The sequence below is a fragment of the Larus michahellis genome, chromosome 3 (assembly GCF_964199755.1).
Source record: "Larus michahellis chromosome 3, bLarMic1.1, whole genome shotgun sequence".
NCBI lineage: Eukaryota > Metazoa > Chordata > Aves > Charadriiformes > Laridae > Larus > Larus michahellis.
The window spans coordinates 32,307,207-32,330,341 of NC_133898.1; the positions used below are offsets into that span (position 1 = coordinate 32,307,207).

At 37.1% G+C, this 23,135-nt stretch overlaps 1 protein-coding gene across 8 annotated transcripts in view; it reads left to right on the forward strand.

Annotated features, from left to right (window-relative positions):
- Positions 1-23,135, forward strand: part of MTA3 (metastasis associated 1 family member 3) — a 157,091-nt gene that overhangs the window by 78,746 nt on the left and 55,210 nt on the right. For all 8 annotated transcript variants that reach the window (XM_074579559.1, XM_074579560.1, XM_074579564.1 and 5 more), the window contains 5 exons: positions 5,330-5,429; positions 10,400-10,588; positions 15,797-15,871; positions 21,040-21,098; positions 22,994-23,118. In XM_074579559.1, the coding sequence (XP_074435660.1) occupies positions 5,330-5,429; positions 10,400-10,588; positions 15,797-15,871; positions 21,040-21,098; positions 22,994-23,118 (548 nt within the window). The remainder of the gene's footprint in view (positions 1-5,329; positions 5,430-10,399; positions 10,589-15,796; positions 15,872-21,039; positions 21,099-22,993; positions 23,119-23,135) is intronic.

The following is a 23,135-nucleotide window of genomic DNA, read 5'->3' on the forward strand; positions in this document are numbered from 1 at the left end:
CTTGATCCTTCCTGTGTTGTTTCCACTTTTCTGTTTTCTCTAAGACAGTGATTATATTCATTTTCTTTTGGTTACCATTGATTTAGTTCTAAGTGCTCATGGTATATGGTGCTTTATTTGTTACAGGAATTTATCTTACAGTGGGGAAGGGAACACAAGGCAACTTCAAACAGCAATATGTCTTTCATCATATTAGGAAAAGAATACACTCATCAACTGAGAACAATAAGTAAAAACATTTTAAAGTGTACTCAAATAGTAGTACTCTCTTCTTGCAAGGTAATTCAGTGTAGTCAGTGGGAGTAGATAAGACTCCCAAAGCTCATCAATGAAAATAAATACATAAAGACACTGGTTTGAAAATTTCAATATTAGTGTGCTTCTGGATTCTCTTTAGGTGGTGGGAAGTAAGAGGAATTGGAGTTCATTAAAGAGGTAATGAAATTTAATGGCAGAATTGCAACATAAAATTACGTGGTAAAGGTGGTGAAAATCTTGATGCCAATCTGTACTCTCAGAACTAGATGTTTGCTAGCAAGGTGAATTACAGCATCTAATGGTAGGCAGATGGTTTGGCAATGAAAAGGAAAAATATGTTCACGTCAGATTTACCAGGAGTATCAAAACCACTATGTTTCTGCCTGTTTGTCATGCTAGGCCAATATATGTTTATTCCTTTCTATGTTTTGTGTTACTATATTTCTTCTTGATCAAATTCATTTGAAAACAACTAATTCGGACTTGGAGCTGAATTTCTTTTTGCATCTTTTTTTATGGATTTTGATCTATAAAAAAAATTTCTGCAGCAGCATTTTCCTCAACCTGCTTTTTGGGGGCTGTAAATCTCCTCCTCTAGGACTGTGAAATCGCAGGATGAAGTACAGATGATCACTTAAATCGTATCCTTTGAATTAAACTACTTGTATATGTCAGATTCTATTTCTGTTGAGTAATAAAGATTTCAGATGTGTTCCTTTTCTATTCATTTAATAATGAAACTGAAGGTTAGTTGTGGCGTGTAGGGGACGTTATATGTAATGCCACCCCCTACCCTACCTTTGAGAGTCTTTCAGGGAAAGAATAGCGGCAGGTGACTTTCATGTTTATTATGTCATCTCCCTGTGCGCTCTAAATATCTGAAATTATAATAATGAAGCATAGCACTGTACAGACAGTTTCTTAGAAATGCAAGGAAAGTGCGTCTTCTGGAGCAGCATCATTTTACTGTGAATATGTTCTTCATGTCAGATTTTGCATTATCTCGTAGTAAAAATCTCAGGGGTATTTTTCAACTTTAATTAATACTGTGCTGATGACATACATCTCCACTGAAGAAATATGGTTTTTCTTCTTTCCAATATTTTAGGTATCGCAAGACTCTTTAAAGGAGCAATCAGATATTAATTGGCTGTTTGTAAAATGCTCTTACTGATAGCAGTCTAAGAGGACCGTTTCCAACTCGTAGTGAAGGGGAACATGGATGTAATAATAAGGAAAACAAAAAGCTTTCCTAATACATAGGAAGCCACCAAAGAGCTACCTAATTATTTTCCTCAAAGATGTTAACTCTTGAGGTGGGGCATAGGTCTCATTCATTAGTTTGTAAATATGTGAGGAAAATTGTGAATTTGCAGTTTCGTGTATGCACAGAGGTGGTTTGCTTTTGAACGGATTTGTTCAGAGTATACCCACTACTCATCTCATATCACGGAAACAGAAACAATGTATAAAAGTGAACAATTTTAAAATAAATGTCCTCAGATTAAAAAGGATCTCTGTCTCAGCTGGATTGTCAAGAATACAAGGTAGATGAAAACAAAGGGTCGCTGGCCTGGATCCAGGACTTTCTGGATCTGATTTAATGCTGGACTGCTGTTGCTACCAGGGAGACTAGTGACTATTTTTATCCTGATGTGCAATCACAGTGGTTCCAGATTTTCTTTCGTAAATAACATCCCTTTTCAGAACTAGTTACTGATGAGCAATTGAATCTTTAGAAACATGTTATGACAGTCTCTTGCATTTGCTGCTTCATAATTTCATTGGCTACCACTAATACTAATCTTATGCAAAAATTTGAATGATGACTTCCTTTAATGTCTTAAACTTGAGTTACAAAAATTTTGGAGCAATGTGTTTTCTGTGTTCAATGCCTAATCTGAAGTTTTGCCTGAATACAGGGCACACAGGTACAACAAAATGATGATAAGCTACTTCATCCCTGGAGAGTTCACTGTTAGGTTTTTTTGGACATAGATATTGTTGAGTTTTGCTGAATTTGTGGATTTATTCCATAGTCTGAGATCCTGGCACTGGATTGTCTGGATTTGTTTTATGTTTGTATGGTTGTCCGCTGCGATCTCTGTCATAAGTCATTCTTGGTTCTGGTCTTTAAGATAATCAAGACAAGGAAAACCTAATTAAGGAGACACTGGATCATTTGGTCTAGCCCTTAAAGCTCTTACACCTGCTTGCTGATACAGCCTGTGCAAGGAGTGGTCTCTCTGCTGGTAGCACCAGTTGCTTATCGTTCTTGTCCGTCTCTGCCACCTGTGTAATTCGCTGTCTGTATGCCTTTTGGCCGTAGCGTATTTTGGGAGGCGTGGGGAGTGTTGGTTTCTGTTTGAAGTCTCAGTACTTTAATTACTCCTTGAATAACTAATTTGTGGCTAGCTTGCTGAGCACGTTTTTTGGTTACATGAGTTTATTATTGTTAATATTGAGTTAAATATACTTTCAATTAAGTATTTACAGTTACTCCTTGGATTCTACCAACTTAATGGAACATTTACGTTAAAGAGTCTGTTTAAAGGAAAAAATGAGTAGTTACGGTCTGACCAGCCTGCGTTGGCTTAATACTGAGTTTTATTTTGGTAGCAGGTAGGTGAAGACATTAGTGTGTCGTCTGGAAATGGGCATTGATTACTTGTTTGGGTTTGGTTTTTTTCCTTTTAACATGTTAAAATAATTCTCTGATGGTATTATTAGGAAAAAAAAATCATGTAAGGAAAAATGACAAAGGAAATGTTTGACCTTTGTTCCTCATATCTGTATTTTAAATGGAAAAAAATTTTTTTTAAAAGAAGGTATTTTAATGATTTCTAAAATTAATATTTGGTTTGGATTGCATGGCGACATTATATAGAGCATTGTATATCACTGTTAATTTTTGAGACTGGTTACTATTTAACAGCCAAATGCTCTAGAATTCCTATGCTTATTTGGATTCTCTGAATAATTTACTGTTTTTCAAAAGTTTCCAGGAAAGGGTGAACTGGAAGTTATGTTGATTTCAACATATAGCCATAGACACACACACCCCCCTCCTGTCCCTCCCCCTCAGTACAGCTCGCTGCCTACGTTTTATGGTGGTTCTTGTTTCTCACTCACGTACCCCACGCTCCCACACAGCATTCCTCTGATGGTTGCGATCCTCTCCTACTCAGTACAGCACGGGAAGGGATGTCAACTAGCACATCAATTCTTACCTCTTTATCGCTTATTCAAGATAAACCTAGCTTTATACAGTGTCTTAATTTTGACTTTACGTACTGGGCAACATAACTCACATATACTTGGGCTCTGAAGTCAGCCTAAAAAGTTTGATGTGCTAGAGGGTGACTTGTGATGGCATACTCTTTGTAATTTTCATAGCATGCTCTGATTTTATTTTGGAAATATGGTCAAAAGAAAATAGTGTTAATTATGCAAAAGGAAGATAAGAAGCTACTAGGTAGCAGCAGAAGGGAAATACAGTCATGCCGCATGCTGCTTTACTGGTTTGAACAGTAGCGACAGAAGGATCACAGGAAAGACTGTTTAGCTACAACCCTTATCAATGCCAACATGTTTAAAGGGGTTGACTGACTATCAGGAAATGTGTTCACAATAGAGCCTTATTCTCGGGACCGATTTGTGGACAAATACTGTTTTATGTACTGCCAAACTTTTTGAAAAAGAAAATAGAATGCGTGTGTGTGCTTGTCACATATTTGCTATTTCTGCAAGGAGGGAGCAAAGGTTGTGGAACAGCATTTGACTATAACTTATTTATTCCACAGCCTTTAGAAATCCAAGCAGTTAATATCTGGAGTGTGTGAATCACTGCTGTTGAATCTTAACTGTGTCTTAAAGTTTTTGGCAGCAAGTACTGAAACATGTATTTAGTGTTAAATGTTTTGAGATTCAAGATAAAATTGCAGTAACACGTTATTACCAGTTTCTCCACAATCAATAATACACCTTAGTGAGTTAAAATCTTGGTGCACGTTGCATTATTTTATTGTTAAATATTGGGTTTATAGTACACAGTAACAGGACGTTTTCTGTGTGTTCTGTCAATGACATTTCTCGTTAGTGTAATTCTACGTTTACAACTTGTTTGAAATGTAGCTGCTGAATAAAGCTCCAGTCCTTTAGTCCAGAGGCTTAACACTGTATTAAAAATGTTAGGTGAGTAATTGGATCTTTGAATTTAGAAGGGCTTACTTCATAACTGCAACAAATCATTTCCTCTATGATATGCTGAGCCCAGTCAGATTTTCTTGCGCGTCTTTCCCTTCACCATCTATGCTGTATCGTAGAGGTGCTTCCAAGAAAAGTTTGCAGTTTAGAATGGTCACTGTCATGCTAATTCTCCATCTCTATTCCTTATCTTTTGTTGCTCTGATTAAGTCTAATAAATGCCGTGTACAGTACTGGAGAAAAATGTCTCCAGATCAATAATGTTGGAATGCTTTTAGTAAGTAAGCTAAGAGATCCATGTGTTTCATTATTACATAAAACCTGTCACAAAAAAAAGGTTTTGGAGGTACCTAATACTAAGCTAATATGTTTTCTTTGCCTTGCTAATGGAAGTAGTGAACACGCATTACCAAAGTGAATAAAACGTTATTAATTCCTTATGTGAACATGGTGAACCCCTTTTTTTAATTATACTGTAATTTGTTAAACAGTGTTTTGGCTTTTTAATTTTAAAAATAGTAGTCACAGTTGTAAAGCCCGAACTGAGTAAGGTCTCTGACTTCATAATTAGTAAAAAATTGGTACATTAGAATTCTCTTGAGTATCTTTTGTTTCCATGCTGTTCCTTATATGTAGGTTGTTACTTTTGGGGGAGAGGGTCAGGATTTTTACTTCAGTGCTCGTTGAGTTGTTTTTATCAAGCTGTCCTTTGTTAGCAAAGATCTGAAATCTTAAGAGTAACAGTATGTGACTTTTAGTTTTAAAAGAATGCTTTTATAGATACATGACATAGTCTGATCTAAAAAAAAAAAAAAGGAGGTTAAATCTTTCTATGCATTTACTGTCTGCTGTTTCTCTGTTGTAGTGCGGTTGGCACATTTGCTCGAGCGTTGGACTGCAGTAGTTCTGTCAGGCAACCTAGTTTACACATGAGTGCAGCTGCTGCTTCCCGAGACATCACGCTGGTAGGTGGCTTGTTAAAAACCCTACAACTTTTTTTACATCTGTGAATTCAACAGTATCTACTACTCCAGAGCCCATGTCGTCTGGATATCTGTTTTCCGTTAAATACCTGCATGCAAGGTGCCTGTATCTATTGTAGATAATCCTCTGTGTTTTCTGTAAGCATGTTGGTGCTGCCCTTGCAATCATACTGTAAGTCACTTGACTTTAGCTGAAATCTATTTTAATATAATATGTGTGATAATTTTCACAGCAGGGTGGATAATACACATTGTATAGGGGTTCACTCAGTATAATTGATCAATAGTGTGATTTAAAGCATGCGGTAATAAAGCTGATTAAAAATTGTTTAGACGATATTTTGTACTTACCTTTGTGTTAGTAAATTTCCTAAAGTATAAGCAATCAGACTGTAAGCAACTTTTTGAAGGGTATTTTACTTAGAATATTCTTAGAATGTTTCCTTTGTTAAAGTATTCACTGTAAAATAAGCACCTGTATCTTTTAGAGAAAATTAAAAATATATCAGTTACAGACCAAAGTTTTGTCTCTGTATATTCATATTAGCTGAGATCACAAGATGTGTTATGGTAATAAAAGTAAACCAGGAAAACTATGTGAAAGAAAAAAAAACTTACTGTTTCATAGAATCAAGTTTGACTTAGATTTCCAAAGACATCAGCAAGAGTAGTTTATTATTTTAAGTACTTGTGTACAGAGTCATGAAGATGATGGTTAAGGCTAAAGTAGATTTGCTATTCATCAGGTACGCGAGTATTTGAACTAGAAGACACTGAATGAAACTAACAGATCAGCTTATAATAGTTAAGGTACTGCCTTGTATAGTGGCTGGAGAGCCCTTGGAATTTAGTGCCACAAAATTTTGTAGGAACACACAGTATCAGCAGATTAAATAAAGCGGTTAGAAAAATTACAGACCATGGATCCATAAATGGGTACTGAGGAGGATAGGGGGAGGTGTACCGTCTAGCATTCTGAATTCCCAAGGTTTGTAGATGCTGGTGAATTAAATGGGAATTGACCTCAGACTGTGATTAGACTTACTTATTTTTTCTAAGTAACATCCCTTGGTGCTGCTGTCAGAGTCAGGTACATCATCCAGGCTAGATGGATGACTGCTCTGGTTCAGTAGGGCAGTTCTTAGAGTCCAGATAAAACGTATTCTTTAGTATGATGAGAAAAATATTTAATTTCTTACATTTTGCAGCGTACTCAAAGGCTATTAAACAGGAAACTGATTTAGTCTGGACTACACTAGTGCAGTAAAGGCAGTGGCAAAATGTAATGTTTTCAGTAATGCTCAAAATTAGTTTTCTGTTTCACGATTGCTGATGTGACCTTACCAGCATAATTCTGTTCACATTAAATGCTTTATTTTTTCCATCAAAACAGTTTTTCAGTTAAACATTTTTCATTTTATTAAGATTGCATTGGATGAAGAAGTTCTAATAAATCCCACACATTGAGTATCCTTCTTACTGTATTCAGTGATTAATAGAATAGATTCATCCTTATAGCAATTTCTTCTTGTTTGAAAGTACATGTGGAGTGCTGCTAATAAAGGGATACATTTAGTGTTTGAGTGCCATATAAATGTTTCTGCATTGCAAATGATCCATTACGTTCCATTACACTTAATGAAAGGCATATCTTATAATGAGACATCAGAGGAGCCACCCCAGGTTTAATTATTGTGTCTGTCTGTTCTCATTTTCCTACCCCCTCAGCTTTTTAAAACCCTTCTCTTTTGCTCTTTGGCAATGTTCTTCCTCCTAAGTTAAGAAAAGATAGATTTGCCATTATAGTAGTTATTCTTTCAGACATTCCCATGTTAATTGGGTGCATATTTTGAGCAGGAGTTAAAGTTAGTACAGACGTTTGCAGAACTTGCAGTGTATCTTATTTATGCTTTGAAAGGGATGTAGGTGTGTAACACTAAGAAAATTACACTGTACGTATTCTTCATGCAAGGCAGATAACTCTTGCACCTGAAGATATATTAATGGGGTTTCTGTACACCATACCTCTGGCTTTCCGGTGTTCCTAATTAGTTGTTTCAATGAGAGATGACTGTAAACAGACTGATAAAAATAATGCAATAAATGTACAGGTTATAAACATGAGTAAATTCAGGGTGGATGTACACATTAGGGGGGTCTTGCAGCTTAATAGCAAGTGAGAGGCTACTTTAACGCTTCCTTGTTTTGAAAACATGGGGAAGGCAATTGAGACAAGGCAGGAAACTACCAATGCTTTTAGAAAACCCTACTGAAAGACATGAAACAATGTGTGTTTACCTTCTTAGATGATAGTGAATGTTCTTAGAGTGATAAAGACTTGTGAGACAACTTGCATTTCTAGCCTTCTCAGAGGCAGTGTTTTATTTTATAATGAAAGTTGATCTCTGAGAAGAGAGGGAAAGTGGGAAGACTTCCTGTTTCAGATTCCTAAACGCTGTATAATGTGTACACTGATGATGAGAGCCATTAAAGCAGAGCAGGTTGATGGAATCACTTGCTCCTTGTGGTGGGCTTGCTCGGAAGAGCCTGTGCTCCTTTACTGTGAGGAAGTCGATCTAGTTTTGGATGCCTCGTCAAAGTGAGAAGTATGAACAGGTTTTTCCTTTCCATTTTGAACAACTACTTTTTAATTCATTTTATCAGACTGCCATATATGTGGCTTCTAAGATGAACATAGTTGAAAATTTATTGAATTATAGAATGTTTCCGGTTTTAGTGCTGCGTTGGAGGCAGTTCAGTCTAGTTGATTTATCTGACTACTGAAATTGCATCTGTTTGGGAGCTGTGTGTTACAGCTTGTCATTTGCTTTCTTCCCAGCTCCATGCTGCCCTTCCTTGGCTTTTGGTGGATAGTTTCTTCTTTCACCTGCTTAAATTTGGGCTTGAAGTTCCTTCTATCTGTGTAGCTAATTCCTTTCCTCTGGTGGGACCTGTTGTCTGTGGTTGATGATATGCTCTGGCAAGAATTCTTAGAAAAGGGTGGTTCTTCCTCTGTTCTTCAAGCTCCTGTTTGGCAGAGGCAAGGCCAGGTCTTCCCAGCCTCCTGCTCCTTAGGTGTCAGATACCACTATTTGTTTCTTGCAGTCCTCTTATCCTTGGGTAAAGCAGGTAAAAAGGAGATAGTCCAGGACTTTCTGTCTTGAGCTGTAGTAATGTCTTCAGGCTGCTCTTGCTTTTGCTAGCACAGTTTGCTTGTTGTGGTGTGGGACTTTGATTGCAGGTGAGGGCTGACAAACCTGTAGGAAGCAGAGTGTCTTATCATGGGAACTTGTCAGTGGTCTGCTGTCACAGAACAGCTCAGATAAGACAGTACTTATCTACAGAGTTCATTACGAATCCTTTCTTGAGTAATACCAAAAAAGCTTTATGGAATCAGATGTTTGTTACAGATGGAAAAATGAACATAAGGCAAGAGCAAGATCCTGATTTATTCACCTTGGTTTGTCATTTTTGAGAAAGTTGGTATCAGTGAATAGATCCCAGATTTAGCAGCTGCTTGGAAAGTGCCCGGTGTGTACTGCTTTTCCACAAGGGCTGCAATTGAAGCAAAGATTTAAATGTTAGTAACACATATGCTACATATGCTGTAAGTGTTCAGTCTTAAAGCCTGGTTTGCTCATTGCCTGAAAGATAAGCAATAAACCAGTAGTTTCATTTTATTCTCTAATCTGAAGATGATGGATTTTGGACATTATGTTACATATTTCCATCCTAGAATACTTCATTTTAACAATAGCTTTTTGTCAAGGCTGGTGAATTTGACTTGAACCATAAGTAAAATGGCTTGTTGTAAGATAAGACTGACATTCGTTCTTGCAGACAAACAGTTCAAGAATCTTGTTCTTGATGGCTTTCAAAGAGGTAAATTGAAAGCTAGATGCTTTCGTACGGGCACTCATAGGAGATGGCAAAAGATAAGGATAATTTATTATTTGCAATACATTTGTATGCGGAAGCTCAACTGGAGAATTGCTCTGTAAGTGCTGTACTGACACGTAACAGAAGTGTTCCTTCCTTTGAAAGGTTTCGGGTGCCCCCTCTCGTGAGACGAGTCTAGGGCTGTATGAGATTGCATGCTGAGTTACAGCTCATCGCTGTGGTGGGACAGATAGTGGGAGACTGATGTTACGCAGTCACACACATTATTGCGCTTTATACCTCTACTACCTCCTTCAGCACAACAATTTAAGATTGTGGTGATGGGATCTTTTGGGACGCTGAGTCAGAAAGGCTTCTTGTATGTTGCTCGTTTTCCCTACGGGTGGATTTGTGGTGTAGTTGCTTACTTTTCATATTCCCCATCGTTGCTTAGTGATGTGAGCATTCACTGTTAACCTCTAAATTGAAATGCTATAACTTGTTCATTTTCTATTTTCCTCTTTTATAAAGGAAAGTGAAGCAAAGAAACCTCATTTACCCATTTCTGACAGCAGAGTTTAGGAAGGGACAAAAATTTTGCTTGTTTTTTAGTATGATGATAACGAGAACAATAAATGACTTCCTTCCCCAGCAATGAGAATATTGAGTACATCGATGTCTCGACAGCTATTTAGCTACTATTTAGAACTTCTGTTAATTGAAAATGTCCCCTCAGTCAATATATGCTACTGCCTCTATTGGGTTACTTGTGACCAATTTCTGGCAACTAAAGATTCTCTAGAAATGTTTGCTAGTAATTTGCAGGAACTAATAAACTAATGTCATTTTTAGTAAACGTTTTATTAAGGCATTTCCTTTCCCAAATTAAGTCATAAACAATTCATTTTCCTTATGTTCCACAGCAGAAAACCTATGATATAAAGATAGATTCTAAATTTAGCATTAGTTGAGGCTTCTTGCGTGGCTTATAGAAAATAACACATTGGATTTGCATGAGCTGAAATGGACTGCTGTCTGTTAAAACAAGTTTTTTATTCTCTCCTCCTTGCTAGTTTCATGCAATGGATACACTGCATAAACACAACTATGATTTGACCAGTGCCATCAGTGTTCTAGTGCCAGTTGGAGGGCCTGTCTTGTGTAGAGATGAAATGGAAGAGTGGTCAGCATCAGAAGCTAGTTTATTTGAAGAGGCATTGGAAAAGTATGGCAAGGACTTCAATGACATTCGACAAGACTTTGTAAGTACGAAAGTAATCCACTTTTCTGTTACTGTGTTTTCACATGGCTGACCATAACTGCTTTCTGTAGGTCTGGAAGATTAGCTGGAGGAGAGGTCTGTGTAGCTGATACGTAATTAACATACATACGCATTTTATCTGGATGCAAGTCAGTATGCTTTCTTATTTGGTGCCATTCTTTGGAAAGATGTTGACAGAAGATAGTCTGTTTAATGGTTTAATACCAGGTAGGATGTCTCATGCTGATGTGTTTTGATAAGGATTTTTACAAGGATTTTACAAGCATCTGAAAAAGTTCCAGCAGCTTTTCAGAACTTTTCCACAATTTCCAGTGAAATTCATTAGGAGCTACATGACTGACTGCCCTGAGTGTTTTTGGAAAGCTGGGGTTTCCCTCTATGGTTAGCAGAGAGAAATTCGTATTCAGGTAGATTTTAAAGCACATTACAGGGAGTTATTTTGACATATTAGGTATTTTGGCACTTCTGAAAACTAAAGGAAATGTTTTCCAATATGTTCTAACTTCACTGGTTTTGGTACTGTAGTATCAGACAGTAGGAGAGCAAAGCATTAATTTGCTGAATGCTAATGCAGAGTAATTAAAAGAAATTTATTCTAACACTGGTTGCTGGAATTGCTAGTAATTTGTCTGCAAGTTTTTTTTGCGTGTTTCTTGGAGAGTCTGTTTCTTTCAAGGAAAAAGATTTCCTCTGTCATACTAAGTTCAGGTTGGGCTTTGTGGAAAAAGTTAGGATTTCAGCCAAAGGAATTACTTAAGACTGAAGTCGATTGAAACATTTTCTCAGCTCATTCTGATTGACTCTGGGAGCTCAGAGCTTTTTTCCTTTGCAGATATTATTAATAATCTTCGTGAGGGGAAAACAGTACTCCATGGTAAATGTAGAAGTCCTTCCAAGATAGAGCATGGGACAGCGGGAGGAGGCTGGGCACTGAGCGAAGCTGTCTTTTCTTCACTTTCACAGTTCTGAAATGAAACAGATAATTGAATGAAGGTGGGAAGGGAAGGCTATTGTTTTTCTGAAGAACTGACATTTTAACAGCTGTATTATGCTTAATTTTGAGATTCCTGAGGGAGAAAATGTTCACTGCGTTCATCACATAGGTTGAAAATTGCATCATGGATGAAATAGCTCTGTCAAGTTCAAGAAAATACGAGTGGAAAAGAATATTTTATACCATTTTAGAACTGAAATCTTAATGTAAACTACAATTCCTTATTATTTCTCATACAGACAAATGGTCCTCAGCCATAACTGTACGTTAGTTCAGTAGCTATGTCTTCTAACTAAATGTTTCCTAATACATAGTATTCAGCTTTCAAAAATGCCTAAAGCATATATTACAGGTTTTATCAGCTGTTTACAAGTGGAGTCCCAACACAACTTGTGACCAAGTATATCTAAGCCTTGTCTCTGGTATTTATGTAATATTTTTATTTTCTATGTTATGTTATATGTAATTTTGTTGATACGCAGACATTAAAGTGATACAGTAATGTGCTGCAGGAATCACTTATGCATTTGTAATGTTCAAATGCTAGATATTTGAGTGAGTCTACTAGAAGCTCTTTGAAGTGTTTAATTTTTATCTCGGGTAGACTCCTAATACCCTTCTCCTTTCATTGAACCTTCCTTCCCAAAACGCAGATGTTTTCCCTTACTCTCTTCCCAAAGTGAGAGACAGGCACAGATCTACAGATGAGAGTTGCGTAGCCTACTGGGGGCACATTAATGATAAATCAAAGTGCAGCAGAAATAGATATGGGGCACTAATTAATTATAGTTTCTTTTAGTTAGAACAGGCATGTTGTCTATCTTTAAATCTTATTTCTTTTTTTTTTTACCTTTGGAAAAGTGGCATGCCATTTTTAAAACATCATTAGAAGAAAATCTATATTGGTAACTTGGTTCACACAATCTTGATCTAATTCTATGTAATTGTAAGCTTTTAGGTACATTAATCATTGTGTAATCTTGGGATATCCTAATTTCTCTAGAGTAAAATGTACATGTTCTCACTTGCTATGTATCATTCTAAAGGTATAGGGATTTAAAAACAAACATTTGGTTTTAAGTAATCATCTAAAGTAGTCCTTCAAGAATTAGGTCGTGGATACATGAAGTTTCCGCAAGGTGAGGTAGGTGTAAATTTGTAGCACTTAAGTAGTGGTTATGCATGAGAATACATTTATCTATTACCATCTCTCTCTTCAGTGGCTAGTGATTGAAAAGTATCCACTCTCACATGTGGTGTAAAGGCATGGACAAAGAAGCTAATGCACTGGTGCGTGCTGACTTGTTTGAGTGTCCGTGTAAGATCTAATGATAAAATTATATCCTGTGGTGCTGAGATTGAACTTGAACCCGAGAGTCACGCAGTGGTGCCACAGCGCAGGCAAGACTGTCGTGTGGCAGAAAGTGGTTGGTAGCAGTATCCCGAAGCAGAAAGGTGATACAGTACCTGCTTGAGTCGTCATATGCCAGACGAGCTGCCTTTCCCAAATTGTCCTGAATTTGCAAAGCATCGCAGCTGCAATTGCAGCCCTTATGTGCTAGTTCTCTAAAGGGCAGGCTCATTTACTTTTCCAGCAATTAATAGGAACTGGCAGTATTTGACATTCAATGTGCAGCTCAAGCATTAAGCTATAAACATTAAATATTAGTAAGCAAGACAATTATTTTAAATGAAATGGTGTGAAGGCGTTTACCTTTTTTTTAATAGACAGAAGCTCATTTGTTATCAAATTACCAGTCTAGCCTTTGAATAATCATTTTCATCAGCTCTTGACTCATCAACTGTTACAGGAGCTCATTTGTTAATGCTCTGCTCTCTTTAAGAACCTATGTGAATCCTAATGAATCTAAACTTTTTAAGTTAATTGAGTTTACTTGAATTACTTCACATCCCAGAGTAGTAGAATGGGAGAAGACTGAGTATTTTATGTTCTCCAAAAATAACTATTTCCCTAATGGTATGAGACAGCTATTATGCTTCTTAATTCTTAGTTTTTCATTATCACCAGTTTTCACGAACTTATAACTGTTATGTCTCAAATATAGCAGGAACAGCCTTGGGAATCAGACTTTGAACCATTTGTAGAAAACAGGAGCAACTGTTTTCCAACTTCAGAAAATTGTGGAAACATGCCTTAAAGTTAACATCTTCATTTTAAGACACTTTATAATTCTACGTTTTTCAGGCTGGTCTGATTCGAGTGGTCCATTTTTACTCTGCAGAAGCTAAAGAAACTGAAAATTCCCTCTCGCTGTTTTTGTACCACTGGCACCTCTTTGCTAACCAAAAATGTCACGCGGGTGGCCATTTTGCTCCTTTCAATTAGCGTTTAATAAATTTGGTCATGAGAGTACATTATTCTGTGGCTGTTCACAGCTCCTCTGGAAAATTCACGTGCCTTTGCAGTGTCTTGTCCTCCGGGTGCGTAGGTAAACAGAACACAGGATGGTCATACTCAGTCTGTCAAACAGGTTTGCTGAGTTGTGAATCAAAGTATAGAAGGATTATGAAGGATTATGGTTATCCAGTCCAAGCACCTAATTATCTGTCTTTTAATTGTAGATACCTACTGAGTAAATGATCATATGGAAGTCACAATCATCGTTAAAACAGATTAAAATATTTTCTAGAGCAAGTCAAACATAATCTGTAGCATGAATGTGTTAATAAGTGTTCAGGAAGAAAAATAAATGTGGAGATGCTAAAAGGTACTCGTTGACAGTGGCAGGTAGTTGGGGTGACAGTGTTTCATCTGGATGCCAGGAAGAATATGGACCTAGAGACTGCTCACACCACACACATGTTCCCGTCACTGGCCTTCTGTTGCGCAGATTTCTCTTAAGGCATAATTTGCCTGAGAAAGTAAAAGGATTTTACTAAAGTGAATTATGTTGCTATTTATTGGAACATCAGCTTACGCGTTTGTTACACTGATCCTTTTTAATTAAAATGCAAATGGACAGGGATTTACACACTGTGGTACACTGCCTGAGAAAAAAATCACAGCCGAGTCTGGACCTGAATCCCAGCTCCTGAAAGGCAGAGGTGGGAGCCAGACTCAGTTCCTCTGAATGTCTGGAAGCAACCAGTGGGAAAAAGCTGGCTGTGAGCTCCTGCGTGCAGGGAGAGGCAGCTTGATAAGGGTGTTCCTGTGTTGTTTTAGGAACTTAATTAAAGGTTCAGGAAGCAATTCCTGTGGCTTAAGACATGCAGAAAGCCCCAAAGTGGAGTGAGTGAGGTTGGAAAGATAAGTTTCCACACCTGTATTTTCTGGGACTTCCTGAAAATCATCCTCATTTCTAAAAAGCAGAGAATATTAGTCTTAATGCATGCCTCTAGAAAATACCATGCACAAAACAGTAGCGTGTTTCCAGGTTATGAAGAAAAAGTGCATGAATTTCATAAGAGAATTATTAAATTATAGAAGGATTTATGGAGCTAAATAGATTAATTGACAGTAATTAAAAATGGCTGCCCTATGTTTTGTTTCTCCGCTAGATTTAGGCTGATACATTTTCGACCAATGAACGTGTGCACCCAAAATAATCATTATCAATTGCCCTGAGTTTCCACGGAGATTTTTGTGAAATATTTTCAGTTTCGCTCTTGTTGTTCAAGGTAGCATTTGTCCCAAGCATCCTTTTGTTTCTTGTTTAATGGTTGAGAGTATGTGGAGGTTTATACAAAACTAGTGGTATTGTATGAGCGTCTGAGTTGTTACGGGACTTGAAAAACCTCTGAACTAAGTAACCATTGTATTTTTTTTAAGAGTAAAATTATCATGAGACTCAAACACAGTCTTGTCAAGATGATTTATTTTAGTCCTGATACACTTTATAATAGAGATACTACCTTCTGTGTTTCCTAATGGAAATCTGTATTCTGTTTTTGATCATTTTGTTTAACGGTGTGGCTTAAACAGAAGAAATTACATTTGGATTTGGATGTATAATATTATTGTAATTCTGCATCCTTGTTAAATATAAGGAAAGGTTGTGCATTATTAAAATAGTAGTAAGTATTCACTTGCATATGGATTTTAATGTAGGAATCTAATACATTCACATTTTAGTATTTTTGTGTCAACTATACTTGACTTTAACATGTGTTTTAATAAGATGTGAACCTTGTAGTTTCTTGTAACTGCTTTAATTTGTAACAACTGTTTTTCAGCTCCCTTGGAAGTCGCTGACTAGCATCATTGAGTATTATTACATGTGGAAAACCACTGACAGATATGTGCAGCAGGTAATTTAATAACTATTTCAGCATGAACCAGTCTGCCACGTGCTTTAAAAATCTGAACTTGTTAAAGCATAAAAATCTGTTTGTGTTCTTAAAAAGAAATACAGTGGGAGGCCTATGGTAATATTTTAGGCTATAGATCACTGGTTTTGTGCTGTTCACAGGGTGCATTGGCAAGTCCTCTGATGCCTACTGTAGATCACATAACTGTAAAGAGCTTTTTAAACCATTTGTATTGTATGCTGGTTTCTGGCAATGTGATTCATGCTTCGTTCTTACTGCAGTAAGGGATAAGAAGGAAACGGATTGCAGAGCAAATGCTTTGGGCTGTGAAGCTGTGCATGGAACTGAAGGAGAAGGAAATATACAGTATGTTAAAGCAGCTGCTAATATCATGAACTTTTATTGGTACTCCACGATAAAACATTACTTTGGCATTACCAGGATTATAAAGAAAACGGAGAAGGTTCTGCACGTAGTGGGTGTGTTCGTCCTTCTCATTGAATATTCAATTGTTTGGGTTGCTCTTGAGCACAAACATGATAAGATTATATCGGGTACCAACACTGGGATATTTTAAGCAGGTTTAGGCAAGATTTCAGTGTTGGTGCTTTTTATATATTGCACTCTTTATATATTTACTCGTTGTTTTAGATATATAAGATATTTTAAAACACTCCATTTTAATTTATGATTTAACGTTTAAGTTTGTACTTTCTTTACTTGCTGCATAATTATTGGCAATGTTATGTACAGAACATTGATAATAAGTTTTATGCTGTAATGATTATAGTTGTATTGTTGGATGGGTCTTTGGAATTGTTTCAGGTTTTGTTACAGCGTTGTCAGAAGGATGATTGCTCCAGGTTGTTCTGGTTTATTTGAAAGGGTTTCTACATCATGTTGTTAGGGTATGGAAAGTAAAGGAAAAGTCTTTTACTACGTAGTAAAGACTTGGACTATCACTAGGTCCTTTTAGTTCTATGGATCATACAAATAGAGTATGCTGTGTATAAAAGCATGTTTTTCTGAGTTTGTCACCATTCATTTCACTTTTAACACTTTTTTTTTTTTCCACTGTTAATCTTTATCCATAAGGGTATTGTCAACAGAGATCTGTGCTGTTTGGTAGCTCCTCAGGACTGGGCAACGGATGATCCTGAAAAATCAGATAAAAAGATTTTATTGATACTGAAAGCCATGGAGTAGGGATAAATTGAAGTGGAAATTGACTTTTGTCAACACTCTTAGGTTGCTCAGAGACTGAGCTTGTTTCCTGTGAAATTTTTCTGAAATACTTCCTCTGGAGTAGTTGGCGAAAGACTGAGACTCCTTTTTCTAAAGTTCTCTAGGGCTTCAATCGAGATGTGTGATGGTGTGCTGAGTTTGTGTATCCTTTTGCAGGATTAGACTTTAACCTCATGTACAAGAAAAACACATAGGCTTTATGGTTATCTACAACTTGACTACTCTTATAAGTGCCTGTGTTTTACTTGTAACTAAGTAAACTTAGAACATCCTAACTCAGAACATGGCAATACGCGACAGGATTTAATGCTTTAGACATGTTCTTTCAGGGTCATGCATGATCATCAATAACAAAACCAGCATAGGCCAAATACTTCATTTCTATCCTGGTTAATATTTCTGTAATCCTTCCTAACAAAAGGCCAGAACTTCATCCTGCCCTTGTTTAGTTTGTTCTGGAATGGCACAAATAATACAGTTCAGTAAAAACGATACCTGTAGGGGTTTTTTCCCCACCAGAGCAAGCTGTGATAATTGAATGCATTTCAGGGAGGAAAAATGTTCGGTAAGAAAGTGGTAATTTCAGAGTCATTCTTCTCTAAATATCATGCTTGAGGGGAAGGGCAGCTTGGGGGAATGGGAAGACAAAAAGGTCGATATACATGCTTGAATCTTATGCATAAAATACAGTCTCTGAATTCTAGACTGGTATGATTTTAATATGAAAATTTGCTCTTTAATTATCTTTATTTCTTTGTGTGAGCTGGCTGCATTGTGTCGGGTATCAGAAAGGTTTCCTTGTCATAATTGTTACTAAATGTTATTCTTGCTTGGTAGCTAAAGGTGGTGATTTAATGGCAATGGAGATACTGCTGCCACTTTGCCTTCAGAGCGTGTTCCCTTCAAGTCAAGGTGACGGGAAATAGATATGTTAAAGTTCTCAGTCTGTGCTGAGCCTGTCAAGCAAAACTAATTCAGGCCTTAGGTAATCATTCTTGGTGATATGGCACTTTTCATGACCACTACGTTATATAGTGTTTCAGGAAGGCCAGGTGGCTCATTCCACTGTATGAAATGTTCTCATTAAAAACTCGATTCAATGCAAAAAGACTTTTACTGAGACTTTGCAACAGAAAAAAGGGAGAACATATGTAAGGATAACGAAGTTACTGTACTACAGTGATATATTACATTTCCTTCTCATTTATTTATTTCCTCTTTTGAAAACGGTACTAACATAGGGAGGTGGTCATTTCTTGGGATATTTGTCAATTGATATTCATAACAAAAGTTCTTAAAAAGAAATAACATTCAGTTTCAAGGGTAGTTGCTTAAAAGTAATAGAGCCCAGGAAAAAAGCTGGTTTAGTGTAGCTTGACCTCCCCTATAATGCAGTCTGTAAGACTTGTTTGAAATGGTTAACTGTTTAAGATCAGAATTAAATTTTCTTTTCAGGAGAAGCATCATCTCTCTTTGTTACATTGCTCCAGCGGTTTACTACCCTTTCTGTTACAAAGTGGTGCTTTGTTACTTGTCTGCACGTTTTCAGTTTCAACTTCTAGCCTTTATAGTTTACCTGTTTTCATCCTCTCAATTTCAAGAGGCAGAGGTTTCATCTCGGAAGTTGTAACTATTTATTGATAGTTTTGTTTCTGCATCCTTTCTTCTGTTTCAGTGCTTAAAAGTTGATAGGTCAGTGTGAATTCAAGCTGTGACATTTTCTGTTGCTTTTAGAGAGCAATGGTAACCATAGTTTTAGTGCATAAAAATATAGCTTATACTGAAATAGCATTGTGTCATTATTTTGTAGAAGGCAGTATATCATTCACTTCAGTAAATAAAGGAGAAAAGCAATTGCTAAAATTGCCTTCCTTACAACCCCCATGCCAGTATTAAAAGTATGCTAAAATTTAATTAATGTGTACAGTCACTTCTCACTGACACTGCCATCAAGGCTTAATACAGCTTCCTACAAATGCCTTTACATTTTGATGGTCCTTCAAGGCTGCTTTCCTCATTTTTTCCCCCTTTATTGCATTTCTCTCTTTTGCTCCGATGATCTTGCTAGGCGTGCAGTGAGATTTATTCATTCTTTTTGTAGAATGGGACCTGTTTGTTATGAACCTGTGTGGAATACATGTTACCTACTGACCTGCAGTCTCCCGTGCTTTTTTAGTTTGAAAACAAACTCTATATTGTTGGCTATAATATGAAAAGGAAAAACAGACAGTTAAGGAAAGCCTGTAGCCTGAAGCTGTTAAGCGGAAAGAGTTCACCGTAGTGAACTCTTCTGCTGGGGCTGTGAAATGTTCTCAGATTAAAAACTATCAGTTTACAACACTTGGAGCGTGCTGCTGCTGTTCTTTCTCCTTGCTTATGTAAAAACTGACTTAAGCAGGCAGGGCATACCGTGTTTGCATTTCTGCTGTGGGCCTGTTGAAGGTCGTGCAGCGTTGCCAAGCCTGGTGCTGGGAAAAGACTGCAACTGCACCAGATGCGCCAATGGAAGTCACTGCTGTAGCTCCGAACACAGCTAGCCACCTGTGAACAGCAAAAAACTGTTATTTCCAAGATGGGGTTTGTTCCTTTTTTTAAATGGAAAAGAGCTCTCATATTGCATAGGAATTAATTCGTGGTAGCATGGACTGCTTAGGACTCTCTTTGTCATAGATTGCTCCTCAAAAATGCAATTTTTATAGGTTAGAGTTATGGTGATGGATGGCGCAGAGGGAACTTTCTGAAGTGGAAAAGAGCAGTGGCTTACGTGAGGAGGCTTACTCAGGCTCATCCACCAGTAAAGCTGATTAACCCTGTATCTCGCCTTGTGGCTTAGGCAAGAGAGTCTCAGGGCAGAGTCTTTTGATGATACTTTTCTCAAGGTGGGAAATATCTTCCTGGATTGTGAACCTTGCAAAGATTGGATATCAGAAAATAGGAGTATAGCAGAGAAGAGAATTGGCTGTTGTAGGAGAAATGGATGACTGAGTTTTAAACACCTGATAAAGAAAGGGAGGTAGTGTTAGTCTGGTATTGCTAGATATCAATATCCCCCCTTTTTTTTTCCTCCTCTGTGATTTTTTTTTTTTTTTACTCCAAGTGAACAGAAGTAATGTCTTGTGTACAGGAAGAGCAGGGAAATACTCTTTTTACCTTCATCTTTTACATACAGACGAACATTCCAGTAGACATCTGAACTCTATTTCTTGTGCCATTGCTGAAAAAAATTGCCTTAGTTACTTGTATAATATATGACAATAACTAAAACTTCTCAACATTTTGGAAGTTAGTATTACTACCTTGAGTGCAACACATTTTGAGTTTGTTGCGAGTATGGAGAAAGAATTTAGTAAATTCCCAGACTATCTTGATAGTAGTGTAGCTGTCTGCTACTGCTGTGTTCCTGAGCTACAGTTTGAGTGGCACTTAATGGCAGTAGGTGTTTAGTTATTTCTAACAGCCAGTGGACTTCACTGTTCCCCTTCCATGTACCACTTATAAAATACTAGCCTCAGGCTTGACAGAGCACACAAGACGCACTGAGTTGCATGACTGATGAGGAACTCATCGTGTGCAATTTCATTCATTTATTTTCTACCTACTGTGCAATGAGGGTTAGCCACAATGTCGTACGTGTTTATGTAGCTGTAATTTATGTAAATTGTAATTGTTGTTTTTACAGTTTCGTTGCCTTATGCGAGGCCTATGAGTTTTACTGGGGAGGACAGTATACTATAATTGCAAACTAATAATACAAATAGAGAACTTGTTTTTCGTGGTTTTCATCTTGTAGATTTCTATGCTTGTTTTGGAGGCTCTTGTGGAATCACAAAATAGAAATAATTTAAAGATGGATTGTGTGCAGTTTTATGAAATCTCGTATTTGAATATAATAATATATTTTAATGTGTTAATTTTTCAACTAGAAACGTCTGAAAGCGGCTGAAGCAGAAAGTAAATTGAAACAAGTATACATCCCCACCTAGTGAGTATAACGAAGTCATTGTTTTGAATACCGTACAGGTAAAATTGAAACAGTAACATGCAGTGACATGCATGATATTTTCGTAGTCATCTCTTTAATAGTTGCTTTCTAAATATTTGTTATATACAAATGGAATATACAGAGTTATAATCAGAAAATGCCACAAACTCTTGTCATAAGTGAAACCTTTGTACTTAACTGAGCGCGTTGTCTTTGGCCTGCAAAATCCCTGTTCTGCAACAGTGAGAAGTTTTACAAAAAGTAATCAAGTGCTGCCTGGACTGTTCACGTGCAAGAAGGGTCTTATCATTTAAAAAGCAGGTTTTCCAGAACAATCGATTCTGAATCTCTGTAAAACAACACTTTCTATTTGTGTAAATGCAATATTTCAAAATAGAAGCAGTTGTTAACGTAGTTACATAAAATATAATCAGATACATTCCCATTACAGTTTTAATCTTGCTGATACAGTCTGTTCTTCAGCTAGGGACAAGAGATGTTCTGGCTGTAAATTGAAGGTAGCACACAGCCCAGAATCTTTTATCTTTGAACAAGTCTTTTGCCCCCATATCAAGACAGAATCCATAGTCAATGGTAAGAGTGTGGTGGGACTTGTCAAGTCTTTGATAACTGTGCAATCTGGGTCACTCGTGGGCAAATGGATTGCTAACGCTCTGTTTCAAGACTGATTTATTGTATTTGAAATCTGAGTAGAATTGATTCTCAGAGCCAGATACCTTTTTGAATTTGATCATAAGGTATTTCCTTTAAAAGCAAGTCCTATCCTCAATACCAGGAAGTCCCTTTCAATTCGTGGCTTCTCTGGAAGGTAACTAAGCAACAGATTGTAACATGGGAGACTTAGTTGTCTCTTGATCCCTTCACTTGTACCTTGAGCCCAAGGTATTTGATAAAGAGTATCTGGAAAGTGTAAAAGTGTCTCTCACTGGGTATAGTGAAAAAGGAGAAGGCAGGAGACAGACTCGCTGGCATTTGGAGTAGAAATTTGATACAGCAAAGGTTTCTTCAGTTAGTCATTTTAACTGATCTTGGATATATTTTGCGCTACTTAAAGAATCATCATCTCCGGAATCAGCGTATCCAGCCTTGCATTGTATTGAGAGTATAGCTCGTCAAAGGGGTGATTAACACCCACAGAGTTGGAGCTTTGGAGATGCTGTACTTAACCTAGTGAGAAGTACATTAATTCTTTCTGAATTAACTGACCTTAAAGTCCCACTTAACTGAAGTATTAGTAGATAAAATAATCATCATAGTAATATAAAAAAAATAATAATCCAAGAATAATTCTTCAGCCTTCTCAGAGTAAAAGGAGTTCAGGACTCAACCCAGGCAGAACAGCCTGATGTACGGGTGAGCTTTGCCAGGGTTATGGGACATCACATTTACTGAAGTTGCTGGAAAGGTGTGTACTTCTGCTTGAGATAGGAGGCAGCAGGCCCTCTTCTAGGGTGGACAGCCTTGTGGTATTATAGTCAGCGGTACTACTGTTACTTGTTATACTTCACCCAGAGCCCAGCCTCACCTTGTAAAGTTTCATCCATTGACTGGAGTCCCCTTAAATTCTGCGCTATGTCAGGCTTATGTTAATGCTTGACCCTGAGACTCGTTCTTTTACTAGCTTGCCAAGTAGCTCAGACCATGTGAAAGCATTTTACAAAGATCTGTAAATTTGAGAATCAAAGCAGTTCTTCACATGGCAGGTCTCTTGCAGTGTTGAAAATACTAGAGGAGTATAAAAATGAGTCTTGTTTACAGCAGTTTTTACAGATGTTGTCACCACACACCAGAATTCCAGAAATATGTTGTTTGTTTTCATGTTGATTAACTGGTTAGTAATTTTTTTTAATTTTTTTTTTTTTTTTTATTCAAAGCAATAAACCAAATCCCAATCAAATATCCAGCAACAATGGGAAACCTGCTGCAGTCAATGGAGCGATGGGAGCCTCATATCAGGCACAGGCTTCAATAATAGGTCGGGCTTGTGAAAGTTGCTATAGTAAGTACATTTTTTTA